The 14266-nt window shown below is 36.6% G+C and overlaps 1 protein-coding gene across 3 annotated transcripts in view; it reads left to right on the forward strand.

The window, feature by feature from the left end:
• LOC127872909 (BRISC and BRCA1-A complex member 2-like) overlaps positions 1-14266 on the forward strand; it is a 44561-nt gene that overhangs the window by 28721 nt on the left and 1574 nt on the right. For all 3 annotated transcript variants that reach the window (XM_052416433.1, XM_052416431.1, XM_052416432.1), the window contains exons 7-11: positions 2713-2813; positions 7283-7382; positions 10149-10219; positions 11836-11918; positions 13355-13508. In XM_052416433.1, coding sequence (XP_052272393.1) covers positions 2713-2813; positions 7283-7382; positions 10149-10219; positions 11836-11918; positions 13355-13508 — 509 coding nt within the window. The remainder of the gene's footprint in view (positions 1-2712; positions 2814-7282; positions 7383-10148; positions 10220-11835; positions 11919-13354; positions 13509-14266) is intronic.

Raw genomic sequence — 14266 nt, forward strand, 5'->3', positions numbered from 1 at the left:
GGTCTTCAATTTAATTTAACTTTCTAAGGGACTACAAATACTTCAAAATATGTATCTAAGTGGTAAAGGGTTAAACTATTAAGCATAGCTAGAAATAGTGATGTGCATATTGGTTCAAATAATGTGATAATAATCTGTTGATTGAAACACTGACTTTTCCAACAAAATAATGTGTGGTTATTATTATATTTCCAAATGAATGTTGCACCCTTTTCAATGACCCATTAGTCAATAAGTCTTTTATTAAGTGATCAATATATCTATTCCATAAACTATAAGTCAATAAGTGTTTTATTAAGTGATCAATACATGTATATCTATTCTATGACCAAATAGTCAATAAGTGTTTTATTAAGTGATCAATACATGTATATCTATTCTATGACCAATTAGTCAATATGTGTTTAATTAAGTGATCAATACATGTATATCTATTCTATGACATTTTAGTCAATAAGTGTTTTATTAAGTGATCAATACAATTACATGTATATCTATTCAATGACCAATTAGTCAATAAGTGTTTTATTCAGTGATCAATGTATATATTCTATGACCCATTAGCCAATGAGTGTTTTATTAAATCATTAATATATCTATTCTATGACCCATTAGTGTTTATGTGGCCTTGGTCTGTTTGTTTATATGACATTGTTCTGTGTGTTCAGGTTAGATTTTTAGGCCCTGGATCGAAAGATCGGGGGTATATTGTTTTTGGCCTGTCTGTCAGTCAGTCAGTCAGTCAGTCAGTCAGTCAGTCAGTCAGTCAGTCAGTCAGTCAGTCAGTCAGTCAGTCAGTCAGTCAGTCAGTCAGTCAGTCAGTCAGTCATTGTATGTGTGTGTCACAAAACTATAACCTTGGTTAAACTTTTATAACTTTTGCAATATTGAAGATAGCAACTTCATATTTGGCATACATGTGTATCTCATGGAGCTGCACATTTTGAGTGGTGAAAAGTCAAGGTCAAGGTCATCCTTAAAATTCAAAGGTCAAATATCATTGTATTTTTCGTTCCTAAAACTTTAACCTTCATTAAAGTTTGGTCATAACTTTTTGAATATTGAAGATAGCAACTTGATATTTGGCATGCATGTGTATCTCATGGAGCTGCACATTTTGAGTGGCTAAAGGTCAAGGTCATCGTTCAACGTCAAAGGTCAAATTAATGGCTTCAAAGCGGCACAATAGGGGGCATTGTGTTTCTGACAAACACATCTCTTGTTTTCTGTGTTTTCACATGACTATGTATTTTGTGTTATAGTGATCTCATTTTGTGTGTTTTGCGGTCTTGAAATGTGTATCCAAATGACATTGTTCTGTGTGTTTTAGTGACATTCTTCTGGGTATTTTGGTGACCTTGTTTATGTGTTCAGATGGCTTCATACTGTGTGTTCAGATGACCTTGTTCAGTGTGTTTGGTTACATTGTACTGAGTTTTACTGTGACCTTGTTCAGACGAGCTTGTTAATGTGTTTAGGTGACCTTGTTGTGAGTGTTCAGGTGATTTTGTTTAGTATGTTCAGGTGATCTCAAAATGTGTGTTCAGGTGGCTCTGTACTGTGTTTGCAGCTGACATTGTTCTTTGTATTCAGGTTACGATGACTTTGTTCAGGCAATCTTGTTGAATGTGTTTAGGTGACCTTGTTGTGAGTGTTCCAGTGACATTTTTCTGTGTATTCTGGGACCTTGTTTATGTGTTCAGATGGATCCATACTGTGTGTTCAGATGACCTTGTTATGTTTGTTTGGTTACATTGTACTGAGTATTATGGTTAAGGCAAGCTTGTTGAATGTGTATAGGTGACCTTGTTGGGAGTGAGTGTTCAGGTGATCTTGTTCAGTATGTTCAGGTGATTTTGAATGTGTGTTCAGGTGGCTCTGTACTATGTTTGCAGCTGACCTTGTTCTTTGTATTCAGGTGATGTTACACTGTGTGTTCAGGTGACCTTTTGCTACATGTTCAGATGATTGTGTTTGATATGTTCATATGGCTTTGTACAGTGTGTTGGGGACCCTGCACTTCATGTTCAGGTGATCTTGTTCAATATATTCAGGTTGCCTTGTACTGTGTGTTCAGGTGACCTTTTGCTACATGTTCAGGTGATCTTGTTTAATATGTTCATGTGGCTTTGTACTGTGTGTTGGGGACCCTGCACTTTATGTTCAGGTGATCTTGTTCAATATATTCAGGTTGCCTTGTACTGTGTGTTCAGGTTACCTTTTGCTACATGTTCCGGTGATCTTGTTTAATATGTTCATGTGGCTTTGTACTATGTGTTTGGGACCCTGCTCTTTATGTTCAGGTGATCTTGTTCAATATATTCAGATTGTCTTGTACTGGGTGTTCAGATGACCGTTGTTGTGTGAGTTCAGGTGATATTGTGCTATATGTTCAGGTGTTTTTGTTTAATTTGTTCAGGTGGCTATGTGCTGTTTGTTTTGAAGACATTGTACTGGGTTCAAGTGATTTTGTGCTATTCAGTTAATCTTGTTGTATAAGTTCAGGTGATCTTGTTCAATGTGTTCAGGTGATCCTATTAAATGTGTTCAGGTGATCTTATTCTGTGTGTTTGTGTGACCTTGTACTGTGTGTTCAGGTGATCTTGTGTTATTTGTTCAGGTGATCTTGTTCAATGTGTTAAGGTGATCTTGTACTATGTGTTTGGGTGATCTTGTTCAATGTGTTCAGGTGACATTGTTCAATGTGTTCAGGTGGACCCTGGGGAGGACGCAGCCTTGCTCCTGGTTACGTTCAACAATCCAGAGGGAACAAGAATAACACCACAGCTCTACCTGTCACCTCGAGTTGAAAAGTCAGTACATGTAGCATGAACACTTTCTGTTGGGAACTACATTAAATTCATTTAGACATTTGTTTTCAGGACAAAGAATGTTGGAAGTCCTCTATAACTAAATTGTATCCTGGACATGAAATATTGACACGTGTTCACTAAAGTGACCATTTGAACTTTAAAGTAAGACATGACCTTGAATCTAGGGGCCTGATTTTTTTTAGCAACAAATAATTTGAAAGTGATGATTATTAAATTAAACTTTTTTTTTATTAGCTCACCTGAGCACAACGTGCTCATGTTGAGCTATTGTGAATGCCTTTTGTCCGTCGTGCGTCGTGCGTCCATCGTGCATCAGTCGTCAACATTTGCCTTGTGAACACTCAAGAGGCCACATTTATTGTCCGATCTTCATGAAACTTGGTCAGAACATTTTTTATCCCAATGATACCTCGACCGAGTTCGAAACTGGGTCGTGCTGGGTCAAAAACTAGGTCAAAAAAAAGAAAAACCTTGTGAACACTGTAGAAGTCACATTTGATGCGCAATCTTCATGTAAATTTTGCCAAAATGTTTGTCTTAATGATATGTTGGTTGAGTTCAAAAATTGTTCCGGTCTGTTTAAATACATGGCCACCAGGGCGCGGGGCAGTATTCCTTATATGGCTATAGAGAAACCTTGTGAACACTCTAGAAGTCACAATTTTTGCCCAAACATCATGAAACTTGGTCAAAACATTGGTTTCATTGATATCTTGGACGAGTTCGAAAATGGTCCAGATCAGTGAAAAAACATGGCCGCCAGGAGGCGAGGCAGTTTTCTCTATATGTATATAGTGAAAACATTTGAAAGCTCTAGAAGTCACATTTTTGGTCCAATCTTCATGAAATTTGGTCAGAACATTTTTTTCCTGGATACAACGGTTGAGTTTGAAAATGGTTCGGATCGATAAAAAAACATGGACGCCAGGGGGCAGGGCAGTTTTGCTTATATGGCTATAGTTAAACCTTATTAACACTCTAGGAGTCACATTTATAGTCCAATCTTCATGAAACTTGGTCTGAACATTTGTTTTTAGCTCACCTGAGCACAACGTGCTCATGGTGAGCTTTTGGGATCGCCTTTTGCCCGTCGTCCGTTGTGCGTCGTCAACATTTTACCTTGTGAACACTCTAGAGGCCACATTTCTTATCCGATCTTCATGAAACTTGGTCAGAACATTTGTCCCGATGATACCTCGATCGAGTTTGAAACTGGGTCATGCTGGGTCAAAAACTAGGTCACTAGGTAAAAAAATAGAAAAAACTCGTGAACCCTGTAGAAGTCACATTTGATGCGCAATCTTCATGTAAATTTTGCCAAAATGTATGTCTTAATGATATGTTGGTTGAGTTCAAAAATTGTTCCGGTCTGTTTAAAAACATGGCCACCAGGGCGCGGGGCAGTATTCCTTATATGGCTTTATAGAAACCTTGTGAATGCTCTAGAAGTCACAATTTTTGCCCAATCATCATGAAACTTGGTCAAAACATTGGTTTTATTGATATCTCGGATGAGTTCGAAAATGATCCAGATTGATGAAAAAACATGGCCCCCAGGGGGCGGGTCAGTTTTCTCTATATGTATATAGTGAAAACATTTGAACACTCTAGAAGTCACATTTTTGGTCCAATCTTCATGAAATTTGGTCAGAACATTTGTTTCCTGGATACGACGGTTGAGTTTGAAAATGGTTCAGATCGGTAAAAAAACATGGCTGCCAGGGGGGGGGTCTTTTTCCTTATATTTATATAGTAAACAAGCTTGTGAACACTCTAGAAGTCACATTTTTTGCCTAATCATCATGAAATTTGGTCAAAACATTGGTTATGTTGATACCTCGGACGAGTTTGAAAATAGTCTTGAACATTTCAAAACATGGCCATAATAACAGAGGATTATTATGTTGATGATTGGTTGGGGATGAAGTGCAACAAAGGTATTTTTGCCATCTGAAAACCCTTTATTAAATAATCTCATAATTTTAAGTAGTAATATTGATTTCACAGAAAATTACTTAGGGGAGAAACAACTGTATATAACAGTTTAGAGTCAGGCCCCAAATTCCTGTGCTGGCCACTTTTCGCACATTTTGTTGCATGTAATTTAATGACCGCAGACCAATGAAATAACCATTAGCCACACCAGGTACCTCATTATCTCTGACAGTTGCTTGATGCCTAACCCCTTGTTTACAGCCATTTGCAGTGATCAGCATGGAACAGCAATTGCTATTTATAAATATATAAATTTAATGGGCGTGATATTTCATATTTCTTAGCTTTAAGTACAGTGATGCCTGATTGAACTTACTCAATATGGCTATTATTTAATTTATAACTATCACAAAGTCCTAGTGTATATTATGAATATCAAGAAGAAAAACTAAAGATATGTACGTAAAAATATCCTTTACAGCTTAGGCAACAACTGTTGTCAAAATTCAATTATATTGATCAATAAAAAATAGATTGAAATATTCTCCAACTTTACTGTTGAACATTTATTGACAAAAAACTATCGTGTCTACATGTACACATGTCATATCACAGATATACTTTGTTCAAGAATTAAAGAGATAGAGAAAATGTACTTAAATCCAACTATTTGCGATACTTATGATATTAAATGCAGCTTGTATTTGAGAATAAATTTCACAATTAAAATGCATTTTAGTTTTGCATTAGTTGTAAATAAAGAGTAGAAGCGTAGAGGAATTGTTTACAAATAACACTTTCAAATGCCAATAATTAACAAAAATTAACTCTTAAATGAAGTATGAAATTTCATTTTAAATCATTAATACAGATTGATATACAAAAGTCATGTAGGCCTACATGGATGATATGTGAAATACAGTATTATGTGAAAGTCAGAAATACCATTATTCCAATTAATTTTATATACAGACGTACGTCATGTATGATATGTAAAATGCAGTATTACTTGAAAATCAGAGTATCATTGTTCTAAATAACTTTGAATGGAAAAACAGTGAAAACGTATTTTAATAATAGAGCACACTAAGTCTGTACTACCGCCTGTCTGCTCAGCATTTGTCCTCTTTTGAAGATTTTACACTAAATAATCGAACTATAAAGCGCAAGTTAAGTATGTACGCCCGTCTGTATGAAGTACTTTTATTACTTTGAACTCCACCTTCCCTGAAAAGTTTAGTTCCTTTGGGTCTCAGGTGAGCGCCTTAGGGCCCATGGCCCTCTTGTTCATTATTTGATATTTGAAAATCTTAGATGACCTTGGCCTTTAGTGAATACTAGTTCTTCGTGATGCATATTGTTGCTTAGTTATTGTTCCAAGTTACTCTAGAGTTTTCATTAGAGACTTCACAGTTTTCGTATGTCAGAAACATTTTATTTGCTCAAAAAACTCTACAGAAGGGCTTTTTCATTAATTCCTGGACTTATCTTCTTGAAACATAGACTTGAAATAATTTGCTTTAAACACTAGTAGATCGATGCATATCTGATGATATTTTAATTTAGGTTTTTTTATTCCGCGAATATCCATTGCTATCTATAGCGACCTTTTTTTTATCAACTCAAATCATTACAAGAATGGGAACAACAGTCATCAAATCAATGACAAAAGTTTGAATTATGTTAATTCGATGTCTTTGTTTGCTTCAAGCACAACAAAGTAGTTGTGTTCAATTATCCAGGTAAATTTAACAATTCAATGTATGGCTTTTCATCACTTTGTAAAACATAAATAGATACATCTGAAAATAACAAAATATGATTAATTTTTATATCTGAATATATTTGAATGTCTTACTTTTGTGTAAATAGAGAAATTCCACAAATTTTGAATTAATGAGCTTCTTGAATAAATAAAACTTCTGAACTGTCAGAATATGTGACCTTGACATTGAACTGGAGAATCTGAAACTTGCTAACAACAAGTTGTCTTAAGATGCTGAACATTTGTCCAAATTAAACTAAATGACATTTGTTTATATGCAAAAGAAGTCCAAATCTAAATATGATTTGCTCTTTGAACTCTATATGTGACCTTTATCTTGAACAAATGAGACTGGAACTGTAAATTTGCTCATGACACATCATCTTGTATCACTTGCCCTTCTATGTGATTCTCCTAAAGAATTTCAGAACTATCTAATCATGTATATGATCCTGCCAATATTGGGCCAAGTGTTAAATTATCATGTTGTTGCTGAATTGGAGGTATAATTTAATGCTATATATTTAAGCTTGATTGCATCAAAAGCTTAGGCTTATTGAAAAGCTCTTGAGTCCGTTTTTTGGATAGAACCAGTACTTGGTGTCTTTTGGGGAGATTGAAAGAACGCTCCCACAGCGAGGATCAAACCTGTGACCGGCTAGGCCACTTCCAATTAGGGCTATTAATGTATACACATATGCAGTGATTATTTCAACATGTGTACCAATGTGTTTTGTGTTGCGTGCAGTGGACTGGGAGGCTCAAGTCAGTTGCGTATTCCTGGCTTCCCTGACCGCTCCTGCCTCACAGAGTACGTACAGGAGGTCAACAGCCTGCTCACCAACAAGGTCAACACTCCAACAGCCACCCTTGTCACACTCATCATTGTTAATTTTAGGATCTGTCATATAACACTTGTAATTTTTTCACAATCATTTCCTTAGTTGTGTTTTTTTCGTCAGAAATAATATTCATCAAACTTAATTATGCCCCCCCTTCGAAGAAGAGGGGGTATATTGCTTTGCTCATGTCGGTCGGTCGGTCTGTCGGTCGGTCCGTCCACCAGTTGGTTGTCAGACGATAACTCAAGAACGCTTGGGCCTAGGATCATGAAACTTCATAGGTACATTGATCATGACTCGCAGATGACCCCTATAGATTTTGAGGTCACTAGGTCAAAGGTCAAGGTCACAGTGACCAGAAATAGTAAAATGGTTTTTGAATGATAACTCAAGAACGCATACGCCTAGGATCATGAAACTTCATGGGTAGATTGATCATGACTTGCAGATGACCCCTATTGATTTTGGGGTCAAAGGTCAAGGTCACGGTAACCCGAAATAGTAAAATGGTTTCCGGATGATAACTCAAGAACGCATACGCCTAGGATCATGAAACTTCATGGGTAGATTGATCATGACTCGCAGATGACCCCTATTGATTTTGATGTCACTAGGTCAAAGGTCAAGGTCACGGTGACCCAAAATAGTAAAATGGTCTTCGGATGATAACTCAAGAACGCATACGCCTAGGATCATGAAACTTCATAGGTAGATTGATCATGACTTGCAGATGACCTCTATTGATTTTGAGGTCACAAGGTCAAAGGTCAAGGTCATGGTGACCCGAAATAGTAAAATGATTTTCGGATGATAACTCAAGAAGGCTTTTGCCTAGGATTATGACACTTCATAGGTACATTGATCGTGACCTGCAGATGACCCCTATTGATTTTCAGGTCACTAAGGTCAAAGGTCAAGGTCACAGTGACAAAAATCGTATTCACACAATGGCTGCCTCTACAACGGACAGCCCATATGGGGGGCATGCATGTTTTACAAACAGCCCTTGTTTCTTTAGGGATTGCATTTTTAGCTCATCTATTTTTTGAAAAAAAATTATGAGCTATTGTCATCACCTTGGCGTCGGCGTTGGCGTTGGCGTTGGCGTTGGCGTTGGCGTCGGCGTCCGGTTAAGTTTTGCGTTTAGGTCCACTTTTCTCAGAAAGTATCAATGCTATTGCATTCAAACTTGGTACACTTACTTACTATCATGAGGGGACTAGGCAGGCAAAGTTAGATAACTCTGGCGTGCATTTTGACAGAATTATGTGCCCTTTTTGTACTTAAAAAATTGCAAATTTTGGTTAAGTTTTGCGTTTAGTTCCACTTTTCTCAGTAAGTATCAATGCTATTGCATTCAAACTTGGTACACTTACTTACTATCATGAGGGGACTGGGCAGGCAAAGTTAGATAACTCTGGCATGCATTTTGACAGAATTATGTGCCCTTTTTATACTTAGAAAATTGACAATTTTGGTTAAGTTTTGTGTTTAGGTCCATTTTATTCCTTAAGCATCAAAGCTATTGCTTTCATACTTGCAACACTTACTAACTATCATAAGGGGACTGTGCAGGCAAAGTAATGTAACTCTGACTGGCATTTTGACAGAATTATGTGCCCTTTTTATACTTAGAAAATTGAAAATTTGATTAAGTTTTGTGTTTAGGTCCACTTTATTCCTACAGTATCAAAGCTATTGCTTTCATACTTGCAAGATTTATGAACTATCATAAGGGGACGGTGCAGGCAAAGTTATGTAACTCTGACTGGCATTTGGACGGAATTATGGGCCCTTTATACTTAGAAAATTGAAAATTTGGTTAAGATTTATGTTTTGGTCACTTTACCCCTAAAGTATCATAGATATTGCTTTCATACTTGGAACACTCACAAACTATCATAAGGGTACAGTAAAAGGACAAGTTGCATAACTCTGGTTGTCATTGTTACGGAATTATGGCCCTTTTTTGACTTAGTAACTTTTAATATATGGTTAAATTTTGTGTTTCGATCCACTCGAAGTATCAAGGCTATTGCTTTCAAACTTCAAATACTTACATGCTATCATGAGGTTACTGTACCTGGCAACTTGAATTTTACTTTGACCTTTGAATGACCTTGACTCTCAAGGTCAAATTATTAAATTTTGCTAAAATTGCCATAACTTCTTTATTTATGATTAGATTTGATTGATACTTTGATGAAACTACTCTTACCTGACATACCACAATAGACTTCACCCAAACCATCCCCCGTGCCCTCCCCCCCCTCCCCCCCCCTCCCCCCCCCCCCTAATTTTTTTTTTTTTTTTTTTTTTTTTTATAAGATCATCTCACAAATGACCACCACACCCTCACACTATACCCCCACCCCACCCCCCCCACCCCCCCCCCCAAATTTTTTTTTTGATTTTTTTTTTTTTTTTTTTTTTTTTTTTTTTAAGATCATCTCACAAATTATCACCACACCCTCACACTATACCCCCCCCCCCCCCGATTTTTTTTTTTTTTTTTTTTTTTTTTTTTCGCTTTTTTGGAAGATAATGTAATAAATGTCCACAACCCCACACTATACACCCCTCTTCACTCCACTCCTCCCTCCTTTGTGATTGAAAATGAGAGTCCCTTCACCTTTAAAAAGAAAATAGATGAGCGGTCTGCACCCGCAAGGCGGTGCTCTTGTTTTTACTTTGGATTGTTTTGATATTTGTTATACATACAATTATAAGCATATCACTATAGTGAATGGATTGTTGGTTCTTTGCTTATAGGTTGAACAGATTGTTCAGTGCTATGAGAAAAGGAGAGATTACATGTCTGCCCTCTTGGCACACTTTGGCAGGTGAGATGGACTATTGTACTTTGCACATCAAACGTCATGGTCTTAGAATGGTTGAATGTGCATTTTCCAAAAAAGTATTTTATGTTTACATTAACAATAAATTGTAACCAGTAAACAGATCTTCAGTAGGTTAACCTTTTGCATGCTTACATTTTTCATTGTAACAGGCTGTCTAGTTTTTCCTTGTTTCTTCAACTTCTGCTAGTTTTTCCTAGTTTTAAGCTCACCTTATCTCATGTCACACATCCATTGCCGTGCAGTGTTCATCTTGAACTTTAAGCTCATCATTGCACTAGAGGTAAACCTTTTATATTATCTTGATAAAATTTGATCAGAATGTTTATCTTGAATATAAGTACCGTAATTACATTAAGTTTTCTGACACTTTTTCTAGTCCAAATATTTAGGTACAAAAATATTTTAAATATGCAGAAAATTTAGCGACCAAAATATACTGGTGTTCTTAAATTTAGAGACACTTTAATAATATTGCATTGACAATCGGATATGGGTATGTAATGTATGTCAATTGTTTTAACGAAAAATAGCATGTGCTTGTAAAACACCATGCTGTTTACTATAAACTACTTTTATATAATTGTGTTTCAATTCGAGCTGTTGGTTGTCACAACTGTCTATAAACGGTATACAGAGTTATTTATCCAATAAAGAAAATGTAATGATCTGTTGTATGCCAGGTTTTTTTACATTTATTCAAATGCTTAAACGCATTGATAAGCACAACATGACAGACTTGTAGTGAAACAGCATTGAATAATAAACTTTCCTAAAATTTAGAGTCATTAATAATGGACAAGAACTCGTATGTCCTAAAATTAAGAGTCACGAAAAATAATTATTTTGACTAAAAACAGGGGTATCTGAAAATGTATAGTGTCAGAAAACTGAGTAATTGCAGAAGGCTCAGTTCGAATTTGTGCCACATGGTTCCAAAAACTCTATCATCATTGAAAATCTTAGAAAACCTAGTCATCACTCTGAGAAACCACATTTATTTCTTAGGCTTGATGAAACTTGGTCAGAACGATTATCTTGACAATGTCTAGGCCGAATTTCAATTTTGGTCACATACGTCCCAAAACTAGGTCTCGATGTCAAATCTTGTCACTGTAGAGACCACATTCAAGACTCAATCTTGATGAACTTTAGTCAGAATGTTCTTAGAGTCATATATATATATGGCATATATGTATGTATATGTATATATATATTTACATACATATATGCCAAGTAAGAATCTGGGTCATGTGTGTCCAAAAACTAGGTCACCAGTTGAAATCTTAAAAACATTATGTTACAACTTAATAGGCAACATTTATGACTGTGTTTACAAATTAAGACCATGTTTATATCTGGGGTTATTTGGGTCAAAAGCTAGGTAACCAGTTCATACCTTTGACAACTCATATAACTTCATGTGAGCGCTTCAGGGACGTCATAGTTCTCTTCTCTAAAACTAGAGGTTGGTACTCACCATATTTTTAACATTCTGTATAAAGACTAAACTCAGACATAATTTTTCCTTTAACCAGAATTGTATTTTATTCAATAAAGAAGAAATTGACAAATAGTTTGCATGTTGTTTTCTATTCAAGATCTGTTTTGGAATATGATGCTGAAGGATTCTACAAGGTGTCTTTCCTGTTTGAGTGGAATGATTTCTTCTTCATGATCTACAGTAAGTACCAGTTTGATGCTTATACCTGCAGCCTAGTGGATTAAAAGGACTGTTCTACATTTTGGAGCTGAACAACTAGATATGTTCATAAAGTGGCATTGAAAACCAACCCTGACTGTTTTAAACTGTTTATCTTTTATGCAGGTTTGTGTGCCAAACATTCAAGTAAATATTTTCATATTTTGTATGCCTTTTTTGAAACAAGCTTTCAAAGAACATTTTAATGCAAACAAATCTACGAGAAGAAAGACGACACTTTCAACCCAAACTTACATCTTGTCTGAGAATGCAGAGCAATATTCTTTTACAGAATTCTACAATGCCTAATTAAATAATTTGAAATTCGACCATGGCTTGAGCCATTTCCTTCAAATTATTCCACATGGTTATGTGACAAATGCATGAATATCTTCTTGTAACTTATTGACTATTTTGACATTCGACATCATAACCAATTTAAAATCTATGAATAAGTGTTTATCACTATTTTTATGCGCCCGGTAGGGTGGCATATAGCATTTGAACTGTCTGTCCCTCCGTCAGAAAACTTTAACATTGGCCATAACTTTTGCAATATTGAAGATAGCAACTTGATATTTGGCATGCATGTGTATCTCAAGGAGCTGCACATTTTGAGTGGTGAAAGGTCAAGGTCAAAGGTAAAAAAACAAATCCAAGGGAAGAATCAAGCTTTAAAGGGAGATAATTTCTATTTATCATTTGGCAGGTACAGATAATTTTTACAAGGGAAGTAATATTTTTAACCAGGTTTTCCAAAGGAAAAAACTGGTTATAAGATTGGCGGTGGGCGGGCTGGCGGGCGGAACAAGCTTGTCCGGGCCATAACTTTGTCGTTCATTGTGAGATTTTAAAATCATTTGGCACATTTGTTCACCATCATTAGACGGTGTGTCACGCTAAAGAATTATGTCCATAACTCCAAGGTCAAGGTCACACTTTGAGTTCAAAGGTCAAACATGGCCATAAATGAGCTTGTCAGCCCCATAACTGTCATTCATTGTGAGATTTTAAAATCATTTGGCACATTTGTTCACCATCATGGGATTGTGTGTCGCACGAAATAATTACCTAGATATCTCCAAGGTCAAGGTCGCCACAACTAAAAATAGATTTGTTTTGAAACAAAGGGGGTTAATTATAAAACAATCAGTTCAGTTTGAGTTGTCTCCCTTTATCATACTTTTTTTTTCACATTGAAAACCTGGTTTTGTGACAATTTTGTCCCTTGTTTAAAGGGATATAATAAAGAAAAAAACATTCATTCAAAGCAGCGCAGTAGGGGGCATTGTGTTTCTGACAAACACATCTCTTGTTGTAAATCGAATGTTGTTAATGTCTGTCAAGTTTTCAAAACCCCTCCCCTTGCCTGAGTATAATGAACCACATTTACGGTTGACGGTGTTGTGTGGCTTCAGTTGAGCTGCTGCCTGTATTCCCCAAGGAGCAGCCTGTGGTGACCTTCCAGTCCATCTACCACGAGTTGAAGGGTCGCCCGTATAGTGAGAGTCACCAGACTGACTACCCATTCAGCCCACGCTGGACTGGACAGGAGATGGCAGACCGCGCTAGGTAACATAATTCACCGGCCCAGGGAAACCTCAGTGGCTTTGAAAAAGCACTTTCAAATAAAACAAGAACTATTAATTTATCTAAAACTCAATTTTTAGACAAAAGCATGTAGGATCTATTAAAAAGTTTTGTCAGTTTTAAGGATTTGGATGCAATATACAATACTAGAAATGGCGCGGCAGAGGCCGACGCGTATCCCCACGCCGCATGTTTGACCCAAGGGCGCCCCAGGGTTGATCATGGGGCCATGCATAGTTGAGATTGACTGTATTGTCATAAGAGAAGTTCAGTATCAATTAGAAGTGAATGGGTGTAAAAATAAAGAAGTTATAGTAAAAGGCAATTTTGGGAGGGTGTGGCCTATGTGGGCGGGGTGCCCCAGGGTTGGTAATGGGGCCATGCATAGTTGAGATTGACCGTATTGTCATAAGAGAGGTTCAGTATCAATTTGAAGTGAATCAGTGTATTAATGAAGAAATTATAGTAAAAGGCAATTTTGGGCGGGTGTGGTCTATGTGGGCGTGGCGCCCCAGGGTTGGCAACGGGGCCATGCATAGTTGAGTTTGACCGTTTTGTCATAAGAGAGGTTCAGTATCAATTTGAAGTGAATCAGTGTAGAAATGAAGAAGTTAATGTAAAATAACCTAAATTTTTTTTATAGTAAATGGATTTTTTTGGTGGGTGTGGCCTATGTGGGCGGGCGCCCCAGGGTTGGGATTGGGGCCATGCATAGTTGAGATTGACCCTAATGTCATAAC

Source organism: Dreissena polymorpha, chromosome 3, assembly GCF_020536995.1.
Source record: "Dreissena polymorpha isolate Duluth1 chromosome 3, UMN_Dpol_1.0, whole genome shotgun sequence".
Taxonomy (NCBI): domain Eukaryota; kingdom Metazoa; phylum Mollusca; class Bivalvia; order Myida; family Dreissenidae; genus Dreissena; species Dreissena polymorpha.